The 27,299-nt window shown below is 47.3% G+C and overlaps 2 protein-coding genes across 4 annotated transcripts; one reads left to right on the forward strand and one right to left on the reverse strand.

The window, feature by feature from the left end:
• Nucleotides 1–260: 260 nt before the first annotated feature.
• On the reverse strand, nucleotides 261–12,168 carry Bud31 (BUD31 homolog). Of its 3 annotated transcripts, none has more exons than XM_004672703.2 (5): nucleotides 11,846–12,168; nucleotides 10,048–10,169; nucleotides 3,080–3,202; nucleotides 1,898–2,064; nucleotides 261–489 (listed from the first exon to the last, which is right to left on the reverse strand). In XM_004672703.2, exons 2-5 carry the CDS (start codon nucleotides 10,139–10,141, stop codon nucleotides 439–441), a joined length of 435 nt encoding a protein of 144 aa, XP_004672760.1. In that variant the 5' UTR covers nucleotides 10,142–10,169; nucleotides 11,846–12,168; the 3' UTR covers nucleotides 261–438. The 3 variants fall into 3 exon arrangements, with proteins under 3 accessions (XP_004672760.1, XP_044999650.1, XP_044999651.1); XM_045143715.1 differs by having other exon boundaries at nucleotides 11,718–11,846; XM_045143716.1 differs by lacking the exon at nucleotides 11,846–12,168 and adding an exon at nucleotides 11,713–11,841.
• Nucleotides 12,169–12,306: 138 nt separating this feature from the next.
• Nucleotides 12,307–26,256, forward strand: Pdap1 (PDGFA associated protein 1). Its single transcript, XM_004672704.2, has 6 exons — nucleotides 12,307–12,374; nucleotides 17,379–17,470; nucleotides 20,056–20,163; nucleotides 22,701–22,822; nucleotides 24,930–25,081; nucleotides 26,028–26,256. The coding sequence occupies exons 1-6, from the start codon at nucleotides 12,365–12,367 to the stop codon at nucleotides 26,084–26,086; spliced, it is 543 nt and encodes a 180-aa protein (XP_004672761.1). The 5' UTR covers nucleotides 12,307–12,364; the 3' UTR covers nucleotides 26,087–26,256.
• The last annotated feature ends 1,043 nt before the right edge of the window (nucleotides 26,257–27,299 follow it).

The raw sequence follows: 27,299 nt of genomic DNA on the forward strand, positions 1-27,299 counted from the left end.
AAAGAACAAAAAAAAATGAGAAAACAAAACAAAGAAAAGTACAAATATTAAAAAACGGCCAGCAGCCTGTACCAGAGTGAGACCCTACCTCAAAAAACAAAAACAACAACAAAAAAAACAGCCAGGTGTGGTGGTGCACCTCTTTAATCTGAGCACTGGGGAGGCAGAGGTAGGAGGATCGCTGAGTTAGGAGGCCAGCCTGGGACTAGAGTTACAGGTCAGCCTGGGCTAGTGAGAGAAAAAAGAAAACATAGTCTCAATGGGTTTAAAGGTTTTATTACAAATCATGGCTAGTGAACACCAAAGCCTTCACCTGTAGAGACTGCTCTCCAGCTCGATCATGGGGCACTGTTCTAAGGACAGCTGCTCCAGGAAAGGGGTGGCCCAAAAGGCGGGACCCTGAAAGGCCCAAAATCCAGGGGGAAGGAGGCATCAGCCTCAGCCAGAGCAGCCCCGGCAGCCACAGTGTGTACATTCAATGATGCGGCCCTGCAACAGAGGACACAGACATTGTCCACACCGTCACAGGACCCTCTTCTGGAGAATGCCAGCGGGACACTCTGCCCAACACCTGTCAAGAGCACTTGACAGTTCCAGATGGGAACTGAGAAATAATAAATATTTCTAAATTATAAACACATTTAATATTTAAAATGAATAAAAATGAGTTATGGAAAAGTGACTGTTGACTCTGAAGTTACATCCCGCATGCATTTTAATTCATACAACCCCAGCAGATACACTTGGCAGAGAAACCTATGTAGATATACATTTTTGCCAGGCAGGGGGCTAAGTGCTAGGGTCTTTGGAACAACTGGAGCAGGAAGGAGTGCCGCTGAGTTCCTGTGGCCACAACAGTTGTCTCATGGGCAAAGTGCCTGGGGGCCTACCCAGTCAGGTGAAAACCACAGAGCAATAGTTTGTGCTTGCTTTTTCTCTTTAAGCAAATGGTGAAGCTCAGCTAAATCTCTGAGACCAAGCTAGTCAAACTCCCTGTGTAACCTGGGATGACCTTGAACTTCTGATCTGCTTCCACTTCCCCAGTCCTGGGATGATAGCACTATAGCACTCTCACACCTGGTTTATGTGGTGCTGGGCGTTGAGCCCAAGACTCTATGCATGCCAGGCAAGCCCTCTATCAACTGAGCTGTATCCCCAGCCTCAAAGCTCAGCTAAGTCTAAGATGGTTTCTGGTCTACACATACCACCCGGAATGCGGCTGATCTTGTCTAAGACAGTTTCTGTTTGCGCCAAGGCTGGGACAGGCCCCTTATGCCTGACGCCCCCACAGAATCCCTGGTTCTAAGTCTGCACTCTACCACCCGTTTCTCTGCTTCATTGGACACGAAGACCCAGTGCCTTCTCTTGGGAAGCAGCCTTTGCTTGCTCTCCACTGCTTAGCCCACTCCTGCCAGCCTCCCCATGGCGCAGAGACACATCTGTGTGCTGAGCTAAAGTCCAATGCACTGAGCGAAGCCAGGCTAAAGATGGTCTATGTGGCCTGGACTACCTCCTGCAGCCTCATTTCGGATGGGCTGGTGCCAAGAGCTCAGCTACTGCACCTCCTCTGCTTCACCCTCTCCATGGCCAAGAATACTACTTCCAGCTCTGGAAGCAATCAGTTCTGATGGAAGAGCTGTAGTGAGTCACTTTGGTGTCACTGTAAGCACAGCCTTCTCACCACTTCCTAAGTAAGGAAAGGGGTTCAGTTACTTGCCCCCAGGTATTGCTGAGGTCAGCCCCACCTCTTAAGAATCATCTCTAAATCCCAGCAACAAAGACCCCTGAACAGAAGGATTCCTGTGAAACCTTACATCCCAGCAAAACCAAATATGCATGGGGTGAACTGAAGCAGAGCTTTGCCAGAAAAAAAAAACATTAAAGCCATCAACATTACCACTTCCAGCTTGCTTTTGGGAACCCGGCAAATGCAGTTTGTCCCAAAGTTGGTGTCTCGAGTCTGAATGCAGCGAAGGCAGCACAAGTTCTCATAGCCTTGCTTTTTCCACTTTGCAATCAGGTTTTTGTCTGCATAGCCTTCTTTAATGCAGTACTCATAGAGCTCTAAAAAGAAAAATTTCCTCAATTTTAGTGGTAAGAAAACTCATAATACTTGCTGGGTTTGTGAGTGTAAGAATCATTGAGGCTAGGGAGATGTCTCAGTGGTACCTGCTTCAATTCCCCACTCCCTACTTTAAAGCTAGATGCATAAAGTGGTGTGTGCATCTGGCGAATGTTTGCTTGGAAACTCGATCTTGAATTAAAAAAAAATGTGTGTGTGTGTATATATACACACGTACATACACAAATACATAGATATATATAATTTTGGGGGGGGGGTCAAGGTAGGGTTTCACTGTAGCCCAGGCTGACCTGGAATTCACTATGTAGTCTCAGGGTGGCCTCGAACTCATGGCAATCCTCCTATCAGCCTCCCGAGTGCTGGGATTAAAGGCATGCACCATCACACCCAGCTTTTGAATAAAAATATTTTTTAAAAAATTTTTTAATGTGTGAGACAGAGAAAGAGTTGGTGTACTAGGGCCTCCAGCCACTGCAATCGAACTCCAGAAGTGTGCGCCTTGTTGTGCACTTACATCGCTGTACATCTGGCTTACATGGGACCTTGAGAGTCAAACATGAGTCCTTAGGCTTCACAGGTAAGCACCTTAACTGCTTCGACATTAGATTTTCTTTTTTCTTTACTTGCAAACAGAAACAGGAGAGGGGACGAGGAGAAGAATGGGTATACCAGGGCCTCTACTCATTTCAAACAAACTCCAGATACATGCACCACTTTGTGCATTTGGCTTTACATAGGTACTGGGGAATCAAATCCAGGTCATTAGGCTTTGCAGGCAAGCACCTTAACCACTGAGTCATTGCTCCAGCCATCTTTTTTCTCTTGTTGAGATGAGGTCTCACCAGCCCAGGGTGGCCTTGAACTTAACAGCAGTCATCTCATCCTAGCTTCCCACATGCAGAATTAAAGGTGTGAGCTACCATACCTGGTCTTTTATGAATCTTTAATTCTGAAAACTACTCAAGTACAATAGGCAAAGAAACTTCAGCCACTTACCTCTACTTATGGCTTTCCGCTTATAAAAGAGGTCAAAGATGTAGCGGGTCTTCTGGTGGTGGATCCTGAAAATGGGCCACAGAGATTCCACTTTCCTCTTTCCCTCATGAGGCTCGGTTTCAGCTGGCAAGAAAGAAGTATGTGTGTGTGATTAGGAAAAGAGTCAGGCATGCACAGAATGAAGTGTTTTGTTTTTTTTTTTTAAATTTTTATTTATTTATTTGAGAGCGACAGACACAGAGAGAAAGACAGATAGAGGGAGAGAGAATGGGCTCGCCAGGGCTTCCAGCCTCTGCAAACGAACTCCAGACGCTCCAGACGCGTGCGCCCCCTTGTGCATCTGGCTAACATGGGACCTGGGGAACCGAACCTCAAACCGGGGTCCTTAGGCTTCACAGGCAAACGCTCAACCGCTAAGCCATCTCTCCAGCCCGAAGTGTTTTGTTTTTGCTTTTTTCAAGGTAGGGTCTCCCTCTATTCCAGGCTGACATGGAACTCTATGTAGTCCCAGACTAACCTCAAACAGCGATCCTCCTACCTTTGCCTCCTGAGTGCTGGGATTAAAGGTATGTGCCACTATGCCTAACTCATGTTTGCTTTTTTGTTAGCAACTCAAGTGGTTAAGCATACGAGTTCATATGACCCTAGGAACATGCCAAAGGAGCTGAAAATACACATCCACAAATGGTTTTGTTGGCTTGTTTCTGGAGACAGGGTATCTGATGCTTGCTTTGATCCTGCTGTGTCCATCTCCCACGTAAAAGTAGTAACAACCCAAGTGTCCATCAGCAGATGAATGGACAAAACATGGTACTTCCAAGCAACAGAATATTACTGAGCCATAAAAAAATGAAGACCGAGCTTGACTTGATGGCACATGCCTTTAATCCCAGCACTCAGAAGACAGAGGTAGGAGGATCGCTGAATTCGAGGACAAACTGGGACTGTAAAGCTCCAGGCCAGCCTGGGCTAGATCAAGACCTGACCTCAAAAGAATAAAAAAGGAGTACTGGTAACATGCTATAACATGAATGAACTCTGAAATGTTAAAATGATTGTGATGGTCACACAAGTACAGGTATACTAAGCACCTTTAAAAGGCTGAGTTTTAGCCAAGCTTCATGGTACAGGTTTATAATTCCAGTCATGTGGGAGGTTGAAGGAGGAAGATCACAAATTCAAGTCCCACATGACCTAGAGTTCAGTGCCACACCAGACAACTTACTGTTTGCTTATTTTTGAGACCATGTCTCAAAAAGCAAAAGGTTATCGGTGACTAGCCACACCTGTTATCCTGGCACTGCAGGATCATCATGAGTTCAACTATCAGCCTCACAATACGGTCAAGTACAAAATAGACTTGGGCCATATAATGAGGCAATATGTGAAAAATAAAATGAGGAGTAGGGATGTAGCTTAGTAATAGAGCTTTAGCCTAACATGTTTAAGGCTCTATGTTCAATCCCCAGTACTGGGGTGTGCATGTGTACATTAAAGCATGTGCTTCATGTCTTTATTTTTTAAAAAAATATGCAAATGGACATTATTTTAGATTTAACATGTACTTTTTCTTGCTAACTTTGAGACAGTCTCTAAGACCTATTTCTGCAGCATAACTTCTCAAGTCTTCTGGGCAGTTGGATGTGAGGGTGTAGTCCAGTAATCACAGCCCACGGGAGGCTTCAGTTAGGATTCCAAGTTGGAAACCAACCTAGCCTATATAAAAATCCTCTCAAAACACAAAACTTAAAGGGAAGAGAAAGGAAGGGAGGAGGGTACTTAATAGGTTGGTATTGTATATATGTAAGTAGAAGAATAGATTAACAGGGGTGAAAAGGCCCAAAGTGAGGTCAGGGGAAGAGATTGACTAAAGGAAAGGTGGAGGCAGGGCTAATCAAAATCTAAGAGAATGCAAATAAATCATATGGAATCCTCCAGTTTCAGACAATGGAACACTCAGGAGCCATAGATCGTTGTTTGAAAATTTTCAGTGCCAGGGATGGGATACCTCCAGTGAGTTGTTGGCCAGGGAGGTCCCTGATGACCCCAAAACATTATAGGCCATTGCTGAGGCCCTTGGTTTCCCACCAGGAATCAATGGTAAGACCCTATTGCTGAAGACTCCACATACTTGGGCTGCAAGGCCACTGAAAAATCCTGCTGGAACTGAGCTGATAACCTCCTCCATGTAGACCAGCTGACAGAAAGTTGGAAGAAAGCATTCTACATGGAGTTCAATGGAAGAAAGTGATACCACCAGTGAAGATACTCAACAGTGGACACTGCAAGCCTTATAACTGGCCAGCCAGCACAAATGAGCCAACGGGGTGCAATAGTGGCATGCCTGTCATGGTGGAAACCAACTTCCCTCCAATTAGACTGGAGGCCTGCTCCATGGGGGGAAACACATCCCTGATACTGAAAACTTAAAACAGGGGTAGTCATGAGCCCTAGGGGTGTAACATCTGCTGATGTCTGGAAAAATGTATATAGTATGCTTATCAAACTGTCCAGTATGCACTTCTCTTTAATTTTTATACCCTTATATTAATGCTACTCTCACTTTGGATAGAGAATCTTCTCTTCAGATTGCAGTGAGTTTGGGATGACCCAGAAGGTATCAGAGTGCTGGAAAGAAGTGACTGGAGTAGTGAGTTAACATCTTGATCACACCTTCCAAGGCTCAGGGTCTAATGCGGAAGAGGTGGCAGAAAGAATGTAAGAGCTAAAGGAAGGGTAGGACTCCTTACAACGTGCTCCCTCCAGACATAAAATGGCCTGGATATCCATGACCTCATAGTGCCTGACACTACCTACATAAGACCATCATAAGAGGAGGAAAAGACCATGACATCAAAATAAAAGAGAGACTGATTGAGATGGGGAGGGATATGATGGAGAATGGAATTTCAAAGGGGAAAGTGGGGGTGGGGGTAGGGGATTACCATGAGATAATTTTTATAATCATGGAAAATGTTAATAAAAATTGAGGGGGAAAACCCCCCCCCCAAAACCAGGAACTGGAACATAGTTCTGTTGGTCAGAATGCCTGCTTAGTATGCACCTGGGTTTATGTCTCTGACACTGAACAAACAGGTGTGGTGGTGAACACCTTTAATTTCAGCATTGGAGAGATGGAAGCTGAAGGATCTTCAGTTACACAATGAGTTTCAATGCTTGCTTGGGCTGTCTCAAAAACATATAAAACAAGACCCCCCCCCCAAAAGGGTTATCTTGAGCCCACAGACATGCAACCTAATAATCTTCAGGATATCTCTTCATATCCCAGCTAAAACCCTTTAGGGTTGATGAAGAGACAAAAAAAATTTCAGTCTGCTCTTGTGCTCTCTCTCTGTCTCTCTCAAATAAATAAAAAACAAAAATTCAGTCTGGGGCTGGAGAGAGATGGCTTAATGGTTAAGGCACCTGTGCAGCCTAAGGAGTCATGTTCAACTCTGCAAGTCCCACATAAGCCAGACATACAAAGAGACGCATGTGCACAAGGTAGCACATGCACACAAGGAGGCACACACATCTGGAGTCCAACCATGGTGGCTGGGGGCCCTGGCACTCCCCCCCATCACACACTTGCATTAAAAAAAAAAAAAAAGATGGTGAGGGATGATATTACCCTGGAATATTTTTTACAATCATGGAAGTTGTTAATAAAGAAAATAATAATAAGGCCAGTCTGTTGGGCTTGCCTCAAATTAAATAAATCTGAAGATTTCAGCAGTGGTGAGCAGGAGAAAACTGATCCTTCGCTGTGTGTGGATCAGGCAGAACTCAGCCGCTGCAGTCATTCTTTCTTCGCAATACATACTGTCTTCTGTTTACTACTCATCTTACTTTTTAGGGCAGAAGAGAAAGTCAAGATGTTAAGAAAACTTTATCTATTTCACTCAACTTTTAAACCATTTTATTACCCAGGTTTATAATTCAGCTTAAACAGGATTCTGCAATGGAAGCAGAAGAGGTATGGAGGTCTCAGTAAGCCTTATGGGACTGCTATGTGGAAGGCTCTATTCTAAGTGACCAAGGGACAGCAAGGGACAAAACCGAGCAGGTGTATTCTGGACATCTGGATAGCCTTGGAAATCTCAAACAGCTCCAACTTGACGGGCCAAAACCCAAACCCTTACTCACTACCCTAATGCTGCTGCATTTTCAGGCAGCAGCCATATCCAGCTGAAACTCCTCCCTTTCAATTCAGTAAATACAGCCTTGCCCAACCTGCATTCCCCATGGTCAAATAGACTACTGACGCTAGCATGTTTCTTTAAAAAGTATATTTTTATTTACTTATTTGCAAATAAAAAGGGGGGGAGGGGAGGAGAGGGAAGGACAACAGAGAGAATGGGCATGCCAGAGCCTCCAGCCACTGCAAATGAACCCCAGACACATGTGCTATGTTGTGCATCTTTCTTTATGTGGGTCCCAGGGACTAAATCCTGGATTTTTTAGGCATTGCAGGCAAGCACCCCAACCATTTAGCCATCTCTCTCCAGCCTTGATTTTAGCTTTTTTGTTTGATTTTTTTTGAGGTAGGATCTCACTCTAGTGCAGGCTGACCTGAGATTTACTATGTAGTCTTAGGCTGGCCTCAAACTCCCAGTGATCCTGCCTCTGCCTCCTGAGTGCTGGGAATAAAGGTGTGCGCCACCACACCCAGCTTGACTCTAGCTTTTGCCCCTTTACATTCTGCTACTCCTCAAACCTCCTACTATTCCCAACATTTAAGCCAAGAATCTTATGCTACCACCACCTACATGGGCTGCTATTTTAATTAATTAATTTATTTTTTGGTCACAGAGTCTCAAGTAACCCAGGCTAACCTTAAACTTGCTATATAGCCAACTTCTGATGCCTCCACTTCCCAGGTGCTAGGATTAGAGCCATGTGCTACCATGCCTGGTTTTGAATGGTGCTGGGGATGGAGACCAGGCTCCACACATGGTAGGCAATCTCTTTTCTTTCAGTACCCTCCCACTTTCATTGACAAATACCTGTTTGGAAAAGAAGTTTCTCAGCCCACAAAGACCTTTATTGCTCCAAGTTCTGGGTATTTAGTAGGAGTCATTTACCACAATCAGTTTTGAAAGAAGTTATCACTGATTTAGTAATTATGGCTGGAAGTATGACTTCATAATACAATTATTACATTACTTGTGAACAAGCATTTGCTTTAGTACCAATCCGGGTGCTTAAATTCCAAGCCATAAAAAGTCAACAGATCAGCCGGGCGTGGTGGCGCACGCCTTTAATCCCAGCACTTGGGAGGCAGAGGTAGGAGGATCACCGTGAGTTCGAGGCCACCCTGAGACTACATAGTGAATTCCAGGTCAGCCTGGGCTACAGTGAGACCCTACCTCAAAAAACCAAAAAAAAAAAAAAAAAAAAAAAAAACCAAAAAGTCAACAGATCCCAAAGACTTTAGATAAAATTTCCAGATGCATTTGCCCCCTTGTGCATCTGGCTTATATGGGTCCTGGGGAAACAAACCGAGGTCCTTTGGCTTTGTAGGCAAGTGCCTTAATGCTAGGCCATCTCTCCAGCCCCAATAAATAAATATTTACTTATGTATTTATTTGCAAGCAGAGAGAGAAAACAGGGAAGGGGAAGAAGGGAAGGAGAAGAAGAGAATGGTTGTACCAGGGCCTCCAGCTGCTGCAAACGAACTCCAGATGCATGTGCTACTGTGCTTCTGGCTTTACACGGATACTGGGTCGTTAGGTTTTGCAGGCAAGCACCTAATTACTGAGCCATCTTTCCAGTCATGTATGTTTTTAAAAAAACTTAAAGCTGGGCATGGTGACACACACCTTCAATCCCAGCACTCGGGAGGCAAAGGTAGGAGGATCACTGAGTTTGAGGCCACCCTGAGACTACATAGTGAATTTCAGGTCAGCCTGGGCTAGACTAAGACCCTACCTTAAAAGAACAAAAAATAAAAACCTTTTAAAAAATTCAAATAAAAATGTTTTATAAGAGGGCTGGAGAGATGGCTTAGTGGTTAAGAACTTGGCTGCAAAGCTTAAGGTCCCAGGTTCAACTCCTCAGAACCCACGTAAGTCAGATGTACAAGGTCACACATGCATACAAGGCGACACAAATATCTGGAGTTCAATTGCAGTGACTAGGGGCCCTGGCACACCAGTATTCTCTCTCTCATAAATAGAAATGTTTTGTAAGGGGCTGGGGAGATTGCTCAGCACCTGAAGGCACTTGCAGCAAAGTCTGCTGGCCTAGGTTCAATTTACCAGCACCCACAGTAAGACAGATTGGTATTCACCTACAGCATCAAGAGACCACTGCACATGCACGCACACAAGTGAATAAATAAAAAGTAAGTGCTGCAGAAATGGCTTTGCAGTTAAAGCACTTGCCTGCAAAGCCTAAAGATCCAGGTTCAATTCCCCAGAGCCCATGTAAGCCAGATGCACATGGTGGCACAAGCATCTAGAGTTCATTTGCACTGGCTAGAGGCCCTGGCATGCCCATATTCATATTCTGATCTCTCAAATAAATAAGTGAAAATGAAATATTTTTTAAAAGAGAGAGCCTGCTGGATGGAGTGGCACATGCCTTTAACTCCAGCACTGGTGTGGAAGAGGTAAGCAGATCACCGTGAGTTCAAGGCTACCCTAGACTACACAGTGAATTCCAGGTCAGCCTGGACTAGAGTGAAGCCCTACCTTAAAAAATCAAAAACAAAAACAACAAGAAAAGGTGGTTGCAAAGCAAAAGGACACAGGTCTGATTCCCCAGGCTGCATGTAAGCCAGATGCACAAGGTGGCGCATGCATATGGAGCTTGTTTGCAGCAGCTGAAGGCTCTGGTGCACCCATTCTCTATCTACCTCTCTCTCACACATCTCACAGCAATCCTTCTACATAAGCCTCCTGAATGCTGGGATTAAAGGCCTTGACTCTTCCCCCAACTCAACCAGACAAGAGCACCCCACTCACCTTCTCTCATCTTTTGATCTAATTCATCCAATGTTGGTTCAATCAACTCCCAGCCATCTGGAGGTGCTTTTCGGCTTCTTTTGACTTTAGGCATTTTCACTACCAAGGCAACTTGAAAAGATCTAGGAGGGAAATAAATTGCTTCCTAAATCTCAGATTACCAAAGGCCTACACCAGCCATTATTTCAGTACACATTCACTTATATGAAGCAGCATATAGGTACAGGAAGGGGCTCGGCATTCAAACTCTCTGGTTCAAAACCTAGTTCTGCTACTTACCCACTTGTGATGTCTAACAAACTACTCCTGCTAGATGTGGTGGTTCATGCCTTTAATCCCTGCACTGGGGAGACTTTGGTAGGGGGATTACTACGACTTCAACCTGGGCTATACAGTTCCAATTCAGCCAAGGGCTAAGGTGAGATCATGTCATAAACAGACCAAAAAAGAAGAAAATAAAAATAAAAAGGTACAAAACAAAAACCATACACACACTTTGCACATATGCACACCAAAAAAGCTACTTACACCACAGAATGAGGACCCTCACACTAGGAAACTGAGAAGATGAGTTTGAAAGGGAAAAATGACAGTACTCTGAGATTGTTAAGAGAAAAACCCTGGACTCTTAAGTGACAGGGAAGGAATGTTGTTCAACTTTACTAGGTATCCTGTAACTTTGGAGAACTCACTTTCCCCTCTTTGGTCCTCAGCCTCACCTGTAAAATGTGGGCAGTAGACCCTGAGACTACATAGTGAATTCCAGGTCAGCCTGGGCTACAGCGAGACCCTACCTTAAGAAAACAAGAAAACATTCAGGCTGGAAAGATGGCTTAGCGGTTAAGGCATTTGCCTACAAAGCCTAAGGACACACGTAAGCCAAATGCACAGGGTGGCACATGCATATGGAGTTCGTTTGCACAGCCGGGGTCCCTGACATGCCCATTCTGTCTGTCCCTCTTAAGTAAATAAAATAAAATTTAAAAAAATAATTTTTTAGATGAGAACAGTAGATTACCTAATTGCCAACGTCCCTCTTTGGCCCTAACAAATATTTTTCACTTAGTCCGGTAAAGGTCGTAGTGTAGGTCAGCCCGAACCTGAATAGTAAATGGTAAAGCATTTTCACCCCCAAACCATAGCATTGCCTACCTGGCAAAGAGAACCCAGGAAGATTATTGCCTCTAAGCATAGCAGCCTCACCTCTCTCCAATGCACTCAGGCCCTCCCACGGTAAGATGCTGACATTTTACGACTCCCCCTACATCCCCTCACCCCGAATCTCCATGACTTTACAAATGAGGAGTCCAACTCTGAGAGGTGGAATCGGGGCTCCTGACTCCTCCATCAGTGTTCCGTGCCCTGGCCTTTCCTGCAATGAAGCTAGAGCCGAACGGAACCTGAAGCCTGCCGCAGGGCCCGCAGCATCACCCTCCCGGCAACGAAAGACCTCCGAGGTCCCTGACCCAACCGGGGAGTCTCTCCAGGGGGGAGAAAGTCCAAGGCAGACATAGGAAGGAGGTGTCGGGCGGTATAGAGAGGATGCAGGAGCTGAGGGTCTCAGCTGAGCTTAGAAAAACAAGCAGTGTCTAAGAAAACGGTCCTGGAAGAGAAAACGACGTGGAAAAAAGCGGGAAAAAAACCTCCCCAAATTCAAAAATCTACCATGCCTTCTGCAGAACGAAAAAGTCGCCGACTCCTCTTCTGGGGCTCCAGTCTCTCTGTCCGGCTGCTTAAATCATCCGTTCCGGCTACAAAGACTTGCTAAAGGCACACGGAACACGGGAAAACCACTCACCGGAAGCTCAGTAACCGAAACCCACCGCTTCTCCACTGACGGCTTCCGCTCTGAGTGGCAAGCTCTTCAGAATAAGGACCCCCTACACGCCCACTGCGAAGCTCCGCCCACCTCGCACGGAGATTGCGTCATCTTAGGTGTCCGCAGCGCCGCCTGTATAGAATTCTGGAGTCGCCATAGCCTTTGGTCCTCACTTCCTGAGGGGTGGGGTGTGCCGGCTGTGCTACGCGTGTCTCTCTCTCCCCCACCCCTCTGGCCAGGCGATGACACTGAGAGGCACTGTTGCCTGGTAGCGCGCGGGCGGGTCAGAATTCAGGCGCCTCACGGGACAGCCCGGCCTCGGGCGCCGGCTTCGGTGAGGTACTGGTCCTCGCGGTTGACTGCGGCGGCGGCGGCGGCGCGCGGAGAGTGGACCGAGTCCGGGCGGAAGAAGTCGAACCTCAGGAATTTCCGGTTCCGGTGTCAGTTCGAGGCGCCGCCGCCGCCGCCGCCGCCGCCGTCGCCGCCGCCGGAGCCGAGATGCCTAAAGGTGAGGGACGGGCGCGCGTGGTAATTCGGGCCGAGCGGGGCGGCCGCCCCCCGGGACCGGGCTTTCGTTGTCCAGCCCTCACACCCCGCAATCCGTCCAGGCATCTCGGAGAGAACGCGTCGGCGAGCGTGGCCATCCGCGCCGGCTTAGAGCCAACCAGGCGTGGGCCTCGACGCTCAATTGTCCCGACTGGGACACTGAGGACCGATTTTCATTTTTAAGAGCCGCTCCGTCCGGGGGTCTGTGAAGATAGAGGCTCGGGGTCCTGGGCAGCGTGGGATGCTGGATTGGGGCGCGCGCTTCTGCAAGCCTTGCGGGGCTCAGGGGCCGGTGGTGGTATTGGGGGTATCTGAAGTTTTCCTCCCACTTCCTTGGTTGTGTCTTTGGCTGGCCGGAGACTTGAGTCACCGCGTCCCGCGCTTGGGCCGGGCCTGTGTGCCTCGCGCGGAAAAGTGGGTTCGGTGGAACCGCAGCCCAGCCATGCCTGCCCGAGCACACACGATGCACCCGACGGAGCCCAGCTGAGCCGGCCCGGACCCTGCTGCTTCCTTAGCGGTTGGGTGTGTGCGCCTTCATTATGGTCCAGTCTCGTCGTGTGCAAATGGGAGCGCTGATTGTCGCTACCTCACAGATCAGATGCGTCAAGCTATAGGCAAATCCACGTAGACTTGGGTAACTGTGAAATGTCCGATGAAGCGGGAATTATTACTGTTTGTAGGGTGTGTTTTTTTTTTAAACCAACCTCTGAGCCCCAAGAGGAGCGATGGCTTCCCGCTTTCCATCCTCTTAACCCTTTCAGAATCCGTAGCCCCGCGTTTGAATGGTAGGGGTTATCACGGTCTGAGTGGATACACACCCGGCTTTTGGTTTCTTCACCTGGAACTCATCTTCTGGAATGCGGCTGAGGAGGTAGCTCAGTGATCAAAGACACATGCTTACAAAGCCTGCGGCCATGGGTTCTACTCGACCCAGTACCCACGTAAAGCCAGATACACAAAGTGGAGAATACTGGGGTAAAAATCTTAGCTCGATGAGTTGGGAATAGAAGTTACGAGATGATACAGTGGAGCGCACAAAGTGCTTGGCTAGCTCCTGGCACAGAACAGATGTTCAATTAATATCGGTAGCTCTGTTGTGCTCCTTAATGCAGTCAGCCTACAGGAACATCTGCGTGGAGCTTTTTAAAACCTAAATGACTTCCTGGCTGTCTGCACCCAGTGATAACAGCTTTGCAGAGGTGAATCTGTTTAAAAGATGACGGGCATTTCCAGTTCCCAAATTCTGAGTCCAAGGATAGAAGTCCTTAGTAAATCGTATGTATGTACGTGATATTTATGTATGTATGAGTATATGTGTGTGTGTATATATGTGTATATATATGTATACCATAACTAACCTGAAACTCACTCTGTAGTCCCAGACTAGCCTCGAACTCACATTGATCCTCCCACCTCTGCCTCCCAAATGCTGGGATTAAAGGTGTGGGCCACACCTAGCCTAGTAAATCTTAAATATGGATTCATGATTAAAAGGTTGGTATTTTGGCTTGTCAAGAGCTTTATAGGCTGACAAGGTGTCCTTGCTTGGGTTAATTTGTTCAAGCAGTACAAACTTGAAGGAGTTACAAAGAAATGGGCTGAGGAGACGACTAGGCAGGTAAGAGCACTTGCTGCACAAGAACCAGGGTCTGAGTATGGCCTTAGACTATCTGAGTTCAATTCCCCACCACCCACGTAAACAGCTGGGTGTGGTCATAAACATCTGTAACTCAAGTCCAAAAACCACAGCTCCACGTTTGGAAAGAGATTCTGTCTCAAGGAAATACTGAGTGAATTTCTCCTGTGGTCTCCACATGCCTGTGAGTGCATTTGCACATACACATGCCTACACCATGCCACACATACAATGTACATGTGTACACACACATAAAGAGAAATATTCTCCAAGAACAAAGCACTACTCTGTTTTCCTTGTGCTCATTGTGATGCATTTTTAAACTCTTGAAGAGTCTCTGATAAAAGTGACTATACACTCCTAGGCATATATCCAAAGGACTCATCTCATTTCCTTAGAAGTACATGCTCAACCATGTTTATTGCTGCTCAATTTATAATAGCTGGGAAATGGAACCAGCCTAGATGCCCCTCAACAGATGAGTGGATAATGAAGATGTGGTACATTTATACAATGGAGTTCTACTCAGCGGTAAAGAAAAATGAAGTTATGAAATTTGCAGAAAAATGGATGGACCTGGAAAGTATTATACTAAGTCAGGTAACCCAGGCCCAGAAAGCCAAGCGCCACATGTTCTCCCTCATATGGGGATCCTAGCTACAGATGACTGGGCTTCTGTGTGAGAATGAAAATACTTAGTAGCAGAGGCCAGTAAGTTGAAAAGGAGACATAAAGGGTGGAGAAAGGAAGGGAAGAGGATACTTAATAGGTTGATATTGTATATATGTAATTACAATGATTGTAATGGGGAGGTAATATGATTGAGAATGGAATTTCAAACGGGAAAGTGTGGGGGTGGGGAGGGAGGGAATTACCATGGGATATATTTTATAATCATGGAAAATGTTAATAAAAATTTAAAAAAAAAAAAAAGTTAATCAGCAAAAAAAAAAAAAAAAGTGACTATAGACCAGACTAAGATCAGTATCCTGTAGCCAAGGGTAGGAAATGAGAGCTGATAGTAACCTATTTTGAGTTGTTACCATCGCCTGGAATATTAAGAGGGCAAGACTTTTTATCTTTCTTTAAATGGCAAGCTTGGTCTCAACAATAGGCCTTTCATGAAGATAGACTTATATCTCCCTGGGAACCCAGGTAATCATTAAGAATGGGTGATGTGAGCTCTCTGCCCAATTACTGTTCTGCAGCTGAGGTCCAAGAATCAGAGGAGGCTAGTATCTCTGGTTGTCTCTAGAGTCTGCAGCAGCTCTGGTGTCTAATTAGCTGCTGCTCATGGCAAGGGGCCTCAGTTTCCAGGAGAAGTCCGGTGTTGACACCATAGACACACCTGCATTCAGGATGCAGAGGGGATGCCATTGGCATAAAACTGATGGATTGCCGGGCGTGGTGGCGCACGCCTTTAATCCCAGCACTTGGGAGGCAGAGGTAGGAGGATCGCCGTGAGTTCAAGGCCACCCTGAGACTACAGAGTTAATTCCAGATCAGCCTGGACCAGAGTGAGACCCTACCTCGAAAAACAAACAAAAAACAAAAAAAAAAAAACTGATGGATCAAGAATCAGCCTAGTATTCTACTAGAGGGCTGGATATGAAACTGATATTCTTAGTTGAGCTAGTTATGTTTCAGTGTAAAACTGTAGCCAAGTTTCTTTATACTCAACTTGAATTTTGTTAATTCCAAACAGGATTTTTTTTTTTAGAAAAGCCCAAAATACTGGCCTATTTTTGTTTGTTTTTGAGGTAGGGTCTTACTGTAGCCCAGGCTGGAATCCACTATGTAGTCTTAGTGTGGCCTTGAACTCTTAGTGATCCTCCTACCTCTGCCTCCAGAGTGCTTAGATTAAAGGCGTGCACCACCACACCTGGCTTTTTTCTTTTCTTCTTTTTTTTAATCTGAGAAAGTGAGAACAAGAGAGAGAATTGGCACCCACGGCCTCCAGCCATTGTAATCAAACTTCAGACGCATGTGCCATCTTGTGTGCTTATGTGACCTTGCATGCTTACATCACCTTGTTCGTCTGGTTTACATGGGACCTGGAGAGTCAAACTTCTCAGGCAAGCGCCTTAACCACTAAGCCATCTCTCCAGCCCTCAAACACAATTTTTAAAAATATTATTTATTTATTTATTTATTCATTTGCAAGCAGAGAGATATGTAGAGAAGGAAGACAGATGGATGCACCAGGGCCTCCAGCTGCTGAAAAGAAACTCCAGACATATGCACCACCACTTGGTGCATCTGGCTTTACATAGGAACTGGGGAATCAAACCTGGTTCACTAGGCTTTGCAGGCCAAGTGCTTTAACCACTAAGGAATCTCCAGCTGCAAACAGAATTTTTATTGGTAGATTTTGTACTTTTTTCCCTAATGTGTCTATTTTCTTTCTACCACATCACTAAGGTGAACATGAAGTACTGGATTGTCTTTCTGCTAACATTTGTGGTAGTTTATATATGTGACCAGTAGTGCTTTATGCTGTTTCCAACCAAATACTATACTAGGAGATAAAAAGCAATTTTAACGATTTGTGTTGCTTAGCCATTTCCATGGCAGCCCTATGAGATAGGAATACCACTGAGAAAAGGAAGCTCTCAGAGATTACCTGCCTGCCAGAATCACAAATCCAGGAAGAGATAGAGCTGAGATTTGAACCTAAAACTGAGATTCCAAAATTCTCACTGCTTTAATTCTGTTACCTTATCTATGAATAAAACAGCAATTACTCTTGCACAATAGATTTTGAGGATCAGATGAACCCATGACAACAGAAATTTGCAATTAAAAAGTGTTGTAAGTGGGCTGGAGAGGTGGCTTAGTGGTTAAAGGCACTGGCTTGCAAAGCCTGGCTTCTCAGATTCGATTCCCCAGTACCCACATGAAGCCAGAGCACAGAGTGATACATGCGTCTGGAATTTGTTTGCAGTGGCAGGAGGCTCGGGCCCGTATTCACACTCTGCCTGTCTCTTTCTCAGATAAATTGTAAGTATACATATTTTTAGAAAAAAAAAGTCTTGTAGTTATGCAAGTGTATAAATGATACACATTTTCCTGCTTGTACCTGAAGCTACTGTATTTAAGAGACCAGGGGTTTAGTCAGTCGCCACCTCTAGGTTGATTTCTCAAGTACTCTTCTTGGGAACCTGTTACCAGCATAGTGGTCCATCAGCTGTCATGAAATGTTTCTTGTGTCCTTTGAGCTACAGGGTATGAGGGTGGTGATGCGTGTGAGGGTAGGTGAGGTCTTGGTGGGAGCCAGGGTGAAGGCAGCTACTTCTCTGCCATCTTTCTGAACTGTTGGTCTTTGCTCAGGGAGAAAGGGAGGCCACAAAGGCCGGGCAAGACAGTATACGAGCCCCGAGGAGATCGACGCCCAGCTGCAGGCTGAAGAGCAGAAGGCCAGGGTGAGTACATGTCTGTCTAGCCACTCTGGTGGCCCAGGGTAGTGCCTTGCCTCTTTGATCCTCTGAGAGGCCAGGAAAGCACTCCTGCCAGCCAGTCACAGTTGGAGGGGAGCTTTCCTGTGCCTGGATAAATTCGAGGGAACTGTGTAGCAGTGGCCTTGGTGGTCTTTGCACTTGGTTTTGAGTGTCTGCCTTCTGGAGGCTCTCCCTCCACTGTCCTCTGTCCATCCCACAGCTCAAGTCACCAGTGATCCTCAACCCAGCTTTGCTCTATGGCCACATACTGCTGCTTGCCAGACTCAGCACAGCATGCCGCCCGCTTTCCCATCGCCCGCATCCCATTCAATGCTCCTGGTTTTGTTCAGCATCACCTCCTTTGTGTCTGGTGCTCCCCACTTTCCCCTCCAGTCCAAGCAAGCTAGTAGTTCCTTCTCTGGTCCTGGGGTGATTCGTCCAGCCCATTGTTGGCATCCTCATCCCCCACCACATTACATATCCCCACCTGGATTAAAGACCCAAGGGACATATGCAAGCCCCAGGAAGTCTCTGAGAGGCTGTGTCTAGTGGGGTGTGAAAGGACCTTGTGAAGGCACATGACATCTGAGCAGAACCTTGGAGAATATGTGGGCAAGTGTGGAGAGGGGAAGGATGTCAGGTTGGCATCAGGGCTTTTTGGTTTTACACACTTATCTGTGGTGGGAGTATGTGTATATGAATCTTTTGTATATGCAGGGGTGTGTGCATGTGGAGGCAAGAAGGCAGCCATGGGTATCATCCTTAGGAACACTATCCATCTCTTTTCAAGAAAGAATCTTGGCCTGGAACTCACCAGTTGAGCTGGCGAGTGAGCCCCAGGGATTCACACATCTCTACCTCCCTAGCACTAGAATTACAGGCATGCACCACCATACCAGCCATTTTATGTGGAATTGAACTTAGGTTTTTTCATGCTCAAGGCAGGCACTTTGCTGACTGAGCTATCTCCTTTATCTTGTTTTGTTCTTATGGGGCAGGGTCTTGCCATGTAGCCCAGGTTAGCCTGAAACTCATAGCATACACCCTACTTTGGCCTCCCTGATGCCATGACTATAGCTATGAACCACCCGGTTATCATCAGGATATATTTTTTAAAGATTTTATTATTTATTTATTTGAGAGAGAGAGACGGGGAGGGAGGAAGAAAGAGAGAATGAGAATGGGCGCACCAAGGCCTCCAGCCACTGCAAAGGAACACCAGATACATGCGCCACTTTGTGCAATAAGCCATCCCTCCAGCCCGGGATATATATATATATTTTAAAGATTTTATTTTTATTTATTTATTTGAGACACAGGGAGGGAGAGAATGGGCATGCCAGGGCCTTCATTGCAAACAAACTCCAGATGCATGTGCCACCATGTGTATCTGGCTTATGTGGGACCTGGAGAATTGAACCTGGGTCCTTAGGTTTTACAGGTATGTGCATTAACTGCTAAGCTGCTTCTCCAGTCTGAGGATCATTTCCCCCTCTCCCCCCAGGTAGGGTTTTACTCTAGCTCAGGCTGTCCTGGAATTTACTATGTAGTCTCTGGGTGGCCTCCAATTCATGGTGATCCACCTACCTCTGCCTCCTGAGTGCTGGGATTAAATGTGTGCGCCACCATGCCCAGCCTGAGGGGTATTTTATTTTTATTTATCTGGGGGAAGGAGGGAGAGAGAGAGAATGGGCCCGTCAGGGCATCCAGCCACTGCAAACTCAGGATGCGTGTGCCACCTTGTGCATCGGCTTACATGGGTCTTTGGGAATTGAATCGTGTCCTTTGGCTTTGCAGACAAGCACCTTAACAACTAAGCTATCTCTCCAACCCTCATCAGAGGTGGGGTTTTTTTTTTTTTTTTTTTTTTTTTTTTGTTTTTTTTTTTTTTGAGGTAGGGTCTCACTCTAGTCCAGGCTGACCTGGAATTCACTATGTAGTCTCAGGGTAGCCTTGAACTTACAGCGATCCTCCTACCTCTGCCTCCTGAGTGCTGGAATTAACAGAGGGGTTTTTTTTTTTTTTTTTTTGGTTTTTCAAGGTAGGGTCTCACTCTGGCTCAGGCTGACCTGAAATTCACTCTCTTACCTCTGCCTCCCGAGTGCTGGGATTAAAGGTGTGCGCCACTACGCCCGGCTAACAGAGTATTTTTTGATGGGAAGGCAAGAAAGGTGGAGACGGGTGCTTGCCAAGGTGTGGTCTTGGGAAGCACAGTCAGGCAATGTGAAACAGGAGGAGCTGCCAGGGAAGGCAGTATGGTTTGGCAGCTGCATGCAGGAGCAAGACTCTTAGTCCTGTGCCTGGGGCCTTCTGACCCCGGGAGATGAGTGCTCACCATGTTGGCCAGTGCCTTGCTGGACTGAGGGACTAATATCTGGGTTAGGATACAGAGTGGTTGGGATGCCTCACTCTTAACTCAGGACCACCCTCCCCTTCCCCCACATTATAGGTCAGGGGTACACTAGGCTTAATGTAAGGGTCCACAGTTGCAGGGTAGTGGTGGGTGTCACATTCTTGGGGGTATGGTTTGCATTTTGTTTGATCCTGCAGGTTATCCATTTCTGAAACAGGAAGAAGAGGAACAAGAAGAAGGTGGAGATGGGGCTGCAGGAGATCCCAAAAAGGAGAAGAAATCGCTAGACTCAGATGAAAGTGAGGATGAAGATGATGACTACCAGGTACTGAGTCTGTGGGGTACTGGAACCTATACTTGTAAACTGAACAAGTGTTTTGTCTTTTTTTTTTTGTTTGTTTGTTTTTGTTTTTTGTTTTTCAAGGTAGGGTCTTGCTCTAGCCCAGGCTGACCTGGAATTCACCATTGTAGTCTCAGGGCGGCCTTGAATTCACAGAGATCCTCCTACCTTTGCCTCCTGAGTGCTGGGATTAAAGTGAACAAACTTTTTGAGCCTGATCTCATGTAGCCCAGGCCAGGCTAGCCTTGAATTTGCTATGTAGCTGAGACTAGCCTTATACTCATAATCCTGCCTCCACATTCTAAGTGCAAGAATTACAGGCATGCACTACTTAATACACATGGCTAACAGTTGTTTTTGTTTTTTTTTTAATTTTTATTTATTTGAGTGAGAGAGTGGGAGGGAGAGAGATAGAATGGGCACTCCTGGACATCCAGCCACTCCAAATAAACTCCAGATGCATGTGCCACCTGTGCATCTGGCTTACATGGGTCCTGAGGAATCAAACCTGGGTCATTTGGCTTTGCAGGCAAGGGCCTTAACCACTGAGCCATTTCTTCAGCCCCATAGCTAACAGTTTTTGAGTTCTTTTCTAATTCAGACAAAGTTCCTACTCTTAAGGACACATTCCAGTGTGGACATGCAGATAATAAAGAAGTAAATGAGAGGCTGGAGAGATGGCTTAGCGGTTAAACGTTTGCCTGTGAAGCCTGAGGTCCCCAGTTTGAGGCTCAATTCCCCAGGACCCACGTGAGCCAGATGCACAAGGGAGCACACGTGTCTGTTGTTCATTTGCAGTGGCTGGAGGCCCTGGCGCACCCATTCTGTCTCTGTCTGCCTCTTTCTCTTTCTGTTGCTCTCAACTAAATAAATAAAAATGAACAAAAAAAAATTAAAAAAAAAATAAATGAACAGGGCAAATCCAAATGGTGAAAAGTGTTATGATAAAACAGACTGTGGTGGAAGATGCTTGGAAATAGTACTGGAAATAGTTCTGTTGTAATGAGGCAGCTTTGGCAGGGGCAAGAAAACTAGGATGAGACCTGCCATGTAAAAAAATAATATGCTGAGGAGTGGGAGGGAACAGAGGGTAGAGCATTAAAAAAAGTGTGCTGAGCCATTGAGGCCACCAGATTAGCAAGTGCAGAGGTCCTGGGGCAGGAACAGGCTTGGCAAGGTCAAGGAACAAAAGGGCTGGTTAGGCTATGACTTAGTGGGTAGGTAAGTGGTTCAGGATGAAGGAGAAGAGATTGACAAGGTCACATAGCTGTGGAAGGGGGTTGGGCTTCATTTTAGCAAGGAGTGGGCACCTGCAAAAGGCCTTGAGCGGGACAGAGATGACCAGATTTTCTTGTAAAGAAAATTGAGGGGCTGGAGAGAAAGTTTAACAGTCAGGTGCTTGCCTGCAAGACCTGAGGACCCAGGTTTAATTTCCCAGTACCCATGTAAGCCAGATACACATGATGGCACATGCATCCAGAGTTTGTTTGCAGTGTCTGGAGGGGCCCTGGCGTGCCCATTTTCTCCCTCCCGCCCTCCCTCAAATAAAAATATTTTTTTTAAAAAAAGGATTGATTTTGGTTTCCCTGAGGACCAAATTATAGGACGTTGAGCTAGAAGCAGGGAGAAGAAATTATGGCTTGCTTTGAGGTGGTGGCAGTAGCAGTGAAGAGTGGACAGGTGCCAGCAGTATTTAGAGCTTCTGAGGGAAGGAGAAATCAGGTGGAGTGAAGGCGGATCTCAAGCTCAGGCTTCTGGATGAATGGCGAAAGAGGTAGCCATATTGGTTATAGGTACATGCAACTCAGTGAACAGTTGGTTCATCATTTGGAAGCTGCGTACCTGGTCACTTAAGGAGACAGGCTAGGATTGACAGAATTTGAAACTATGACCAAACCTGGAAAGCTTTTTGTCATTTCCTCCTGAGCTTCCCCAAGTCAGGTGGGAGGTTCTCTGGCTCTTAAAGCCTATGGTCCAGCGATCTCTTTCATCCATCCTTGTGTCACGTCCTGCCTGTAACTGAGGTGAGCAGGGATTGAGCACACGTCCTTAGCACACTCTGCCTGGGGTGCAGCATGTACTTATTGCAGGGAATGTCAGGTTTGGGGTTCCTTGAGAAACTGCTTCTGAAGGCTGTTTGAAGTGGGGTAGTGCTGTGTTTAGAGCTTGTGAATTGGGCTAGAGCTCTTTGCTCATCTACTGTCTACTTCTTGGGTTGACTTTGGTCAAGTTATTGAAGCCAGAGTCTACTTACTGCCTCTGAAACTGAGCTTATAGTCCTCAGTGTGGGAGCCTGTCATCAGTTGGGCCCTTATCACACAGGCTCGTTTTCCTTGCCATCGCAGGCTTGTGAAGATACTCCACAGTGCTGTCCCCACTGTGAGACTTAGGCCAAGCATCTTGTGGACTGGAGGTGGAACAGGAGTTTGTCTCTATCCACTTGGGCTCTTGGGAGATGGGAGAGGCCTTCAGGGGCTCTGCAAGACATAAACTTCAATAGTCAACTTTTTGCCCTATCTTAGCAAAAGCGAAAAGGTGTGGAAGGGCTCATTGACATTGAGAACCCCAACCGGGTGGCACAGACAACCAAGAAAGTCACACAACTGGACCTGGACGGGCCAAAGGAGCTTTCAAGGAGAGAACGGTAATGTCTACCTACCAGGCCTTGAGACCTTAGAAAATGAACTAGAGTGGGGTGTGGGTCATTGTGCCCAGTGGCCAGGTGGCATACTCCAGCTGTGTGTTATTTTTATTTCATGTCATTCCCCACAGGCACCTCAGTAGCATCTCAAATCAACAGTGTTTTCACCATTAGATACCAGGGGAGATAGAATAGCAGGTTCAGATCTCCTGAACATGACACTGGGAGTAACAGCTCAGGGATGCATGGGTGCCTCAACTTCCTCTAGATCACTGCTGCCCACATTGGGAGATTTCTCCCCCCTGCTCCATTCCTGGCAACACTTGTCTGTAGTGTCAGGGACATGGGGATTGGGTATGTCACAGCTGTGTGAAGGTGGAGGTCGAGTACTCAAGTGCCTGGCATATATGCTCACTCCTTAATGAGCTCTCTTGTGCTTGGGAGGGAGGGGGTCCCTAGGCCTCATACACGGTGAGCAGGTGCACTGACACAACCACAGTGACTTGATGGTCATAAGATGACCTCAAGGACCTTTTTATTTATTTATTTATTTTTGGTTTTTCGAGGTAGGGTCTCACTCTGGTCCAGGCTGACCTGGAATTAACTCTGTCATCTCAGGGTGGCCTTGAACTCATGGCAATCCTCCTACCTCTGCCTCCCAAGTGCTGGGATTAAAGGCGTGCGCCACCACGCCCGGCCTCAAGGACCTTTTTAAATGACTGAAGGCTTCTGGGCATTGCAGCTCTGGTTTTTCTTCTGATCAGGCTGCTAGGATTTCAACCCCCCCCCCCCAACACACACACACACACACACACACACACACACACCTTCCCCCAATCATGTTCACACTCCAAGTTGGCTGCAGAGCATGTCTGTGGAAACTCCACAAGAAAGGCCCTGGAACTTGGTGTGTCACTGAAGCTGAGGACTCGCCTTGTCTCTGCACCTCCCATTACCTTCATTTGGGATTGACTCCAGGCCCTAGCAGCTGAGTTGGGCTGCCCTTCCCAGCGCAGATCTCTAGCACCTACAGGTTCTACCCCTTTACCACCTAACAGCCTTGGACCAGTCACTGTGCTGTGTGGCCCTCAAGTCCTTGCCAAAGGGGATCGTTTAGCTCCCTGTTAGTAGAGGTGATACTTGTAAAGGCTGGCACATGTCTTCACTGATGGACCCTGAGGAGCCTTGAAGCCTTGGTTATCGCTGAGGCCTCAGCTCAGAGGTATCTGAGCGCCACATCTCTGCAAGGGATCTGCTGGGCCAGCAGTGTTACTCTTCACCTCTGTAGCGCGTGTCTTGTCTAATCTCCTGAGTGAGGCATCTGCCCGTTCCACTGCTGGTGGCCAAGTTTCTCACTGCAGGCACGCTCCCATGTCTTACATCCTTTACTGCCCAGCTCTGTGGTCTGTGAAGTCCCCTGGGAGGCCATGTCCCTCTCTTGCTCCTGCCAGGCAGGTCTCTCCCCTTGTATCACTCAGCTCCTTTAGGGGATCAGTAGAAATGGAACCCTTGACCTCACACTCTGAATGGATCCCCTCCAGGTCAGAGTTACAAAGGGAAACGAATGGCCTTTTCCACATTCTCCATTTAGAAGGGTGATTACTCACCACACCTTTGTCTGATGGGAGTCTCTGTTTTACTACCATACCCCTCCTGATAGGGCATGCTTCCTGAGCTGCTGTGTTCTGGTGACCCAAGACTTGAGTTGAATATCTCCAACTGTGGCCCCTGTTCCTTGCCCTGAGGTTCGTTACAGAATGTGGTTTCCAGTGCCTTTGTTGTCTTATCTCTGGGACACACAGTGTATTTGGTGTGGGTCCCTGTTTTTCACTGTGGCCACCAAACTCTAACCATGGAGACTTAAAGTGCCCTCCTGTGCTCCAGGAGCTAGACATTGTCCATTCTTGTGCCAAGGTTGTCACAGGTGTTTACCACATGGGCTGTTCCTTCTGCTTGTTTGAGAATTGTCCATCAGATGGACACATGGAGCCAGGGCCTCATCCTCAGCTGAGGCGCCCTCTTGTCCTGAGCTCTGGGACTGGGTACTCCTACCTCCAGCTCAGCTAACAGTGGTGGGCCTATGTCCTCTGTGTCACCATTTTATCCACAGAGAAGAAATTGAGAAGCAGAAAGCAAAAGAGCGCTACATGAAAATGCATTTAGCTGGGAAGACAGAGCAGGCCAAGGCTGACCTTGCCCGGCTGGCAATCATCCGGAAACAGCGGGAGGAAGCTGCAAGAAAGAAGGAAGAGGAGAGGAAAGGTAGGTCCAGGGCTACTGTCCCCAGGACAGTTACTCGCCTGGTTCTGGGTAAGCCTCTAGGTCCTGCATCTGTTTTGTCTGTGAGGCAGGAGGGGTGAGGAATGACCACTACCTAGCCCGATCAGCCAGTAGAGGAGAGGGTGGAGAGGGTGCCCCGCCCACCACTGACCCTCCACACTGGATTCTGGGGTAGGCTAAAATGAACAGCACTCTACAGTCAATCACTGTCTTGAGCAGGAGGAGGTTCAGCTAAGGTCTATGGTGCCTTGTGAAGCCAGGAGAGCTGCCTGGAGTAGCTACTCTTTGTCCAGGGCCTTGAGGTAGAGAGCTAGATACAAAAGAACAGGCCCCATTAACACCACGCTGGATTCCATCACCTCCCTCTTGGCAACCAAAGGTGGCCTGGTGTTGGTCTGGATTATAACAGGAGCATTTTCTTTGTCACTACCCTGCTCCCTTACCTAGAAGAGAAATACCTAACTCCAGGGCTGATTATCCCAACTCAGCTGACTTCCCAGACCCCAAGCAGGGAAGGCCATTGGTAGCCAGGTGACAGTTGTTGCTCACTTGAGAAATTTGACTTCAGAACCCCTGGAGCAAGCTTGGAATTGTGGTGTCTACTAGTGGTGTGGGAAGTTTCCAGTTGTGCTGTTAAGTCTGCACGTTGGGAACCTGGGGCAGGGCAGATTTGACCAGATGGTGGCAGACACTCATGTGCATTAGGGATAGCTGCACATCATGATCTTTGGGCCTCAGCAGAAATACTTTCCCTGATGAGGCAGCCTGGGCCCTTTTCCTTGGCAACCTTCCTGTCTGCCAGCTGAGCTAGTTTGTATGAAATATTTTCTGAGGCCCAAGTCGTGATATTCAGTGATTCAGAGGGCTGTGGGAGGAGGTGGTTTTGCTTTGTTCTCACTAATGCCCTTCCTTCCCTTCTGACCCTCAGCAAAAGATGATGCAACTTTGTCGGGAAAAAGAATGCAGTCACTCTCCCTGAATAAGTAAGCTGGGTGTGGAGGAGATGCCAGGGAGCCGGGCCGTGCAGCCAGGACCTCTGCCGCGTCTCGCCCACCCTGTGCCCTGGCACCGCTGCAGCAGCCCCTCACGGCCAAGAGCCCCCACAGCCTGGGGCCTCTTCATCTTGGCACAGAAATCGTTTGGGGGGATGTGGGGGGGGCTGGGGGGAGGGGCAGCTGCTATCTTTGAGACAGAAAGATGCAGGACAGCATTTCATATGTAACCATTTGAATGTTTTTGCTGTTTTTAGAATTTGGAACCCTGATTGGGGGGTGCCTGGGAAGCAGGGTAAGGAGCTTCCGTTTGTCCGGTAGATTGCACGTTAGCAGGTGGTCATGCCAGCAGGCAGCTGCTGTGGAGCTTGTAACAACCAGCCCAGTCTGTTGCCTGGGTGCTCACCAAGAGGGGCTGCCTAGGAGCCTGTGCTCCTGAGGGTTATGGCTTGTCCCAGGCCAGTTCCGTCCAACTGAGACCTCTCCTCTCTGACCTGCTCTGTCCCATGCCCACTCATCTGGCCAGGGCTAGTGTCCATTTTTAACCCAACCTATTGACCGTTTCAAACCTTCGATTACCATGCAGCACCCAGGCAAAACATGCTCCACAAATTCAACTTGTATATTTGGCAGATTAAACTTGACATTATCGTAATTCTTGTTTAGCAATCCTTTGGCTGCTGTGTCTCAACTGCTTTTACACATGGTGTCACCTAGCAGGTGCACCAGCAAGGTTACCAAGCTGGTTGCAAACTTCCTGTCAATCAGCACAGAGCAAAGTGGAGGGCCAGGACCTCAGGACAGTAGGGCGAAGCCTTGGGTTTCAGTGTCCAGGGACTGTGCTGCCACCTTAGGCTGGAGCAGCATGTGGAACTTCCTCTACAGGCCTCCGGGTGCCCCCTGGTGGTCACAGCCTAGTTCCATGCTGAAGGAGCCTCCTGAAAGTCAGAGCTACTGCCTCAGTCTTACCTTGCTGTGTGTGCTGGTGGGGAAACTGAGACCTAGTTCCAGCAAGCAGGCTACTTATGGATCCAGGCTCTGAGAAGGTTCCTGCCGTGCCCCTATAACCACCTGAGTGAGTGCTTTCTCAAGAGGCAACACTGTCACTTATGCATAATCCAAGTGGGCAATCTGGTGTGGGAAGGTACCACAGGGAGTGTGGGTAAAGCAAGCAAAATGGTTTGATGGCAGGTGGCATTGAGCCTGTT

This window comes from Jaculus jaculus, chromosome 2, assembly GCF_020740685.1.
Source record: "Jaculus jaculus isolate mJacJac1 chromosome 2, mJacJac1.mat.Y.cur, whole genome shotgun sequence".
Classification (NCBI taxonomy): domain Eukaryota; kingdom Metazoa; phylum Chordata; class Mammalia; order Rodentia; family Dipodidae; genus Jaculus; species Jaculus jaculus.

Bases quoted from the DNA above. Each gene is read 5' to 3' on its own strand.
- Bud31 (XM_004672703.2), bottom strand. From the start codon at position 10,141: ATGCCTAAAGTCAAAAGAAGCCGAAAAGCACCTCCAGATGGCTGGGAG. The intron at 3,203-10,047 runs GTGAGTGGGGTG...CTTTCTTGCCAG, and splicing joins AGATCAAAAGATGAGAGAAG to CTGAAACCGAGCCTCATGAG. The intron at 2,065-3,079 runs GTAAGTGGCTGA...TTTTCTTTTTAG, and splicing joins GCGGAAAGCCATAAGTAGAG to AGCTCTATGAGTACTGCATT.
- Pdap1 (XM_004672704.2), top strand. The intron at 17,471-20,055 runs GTGAGTACATGT...TTTCTGAAACAG, and splicing joins CTGAAGAGCAGAAGGCCAGG to GAAGAAGAGGAACAAGAAGA. The intron at 22,823-24,929 runs GTAATGTCTACC...TTTTATCCACAG, and splicing joins GAGCTTTCAAGGAGAGAACG to AGAAGAAATTGAGAAGCAGA.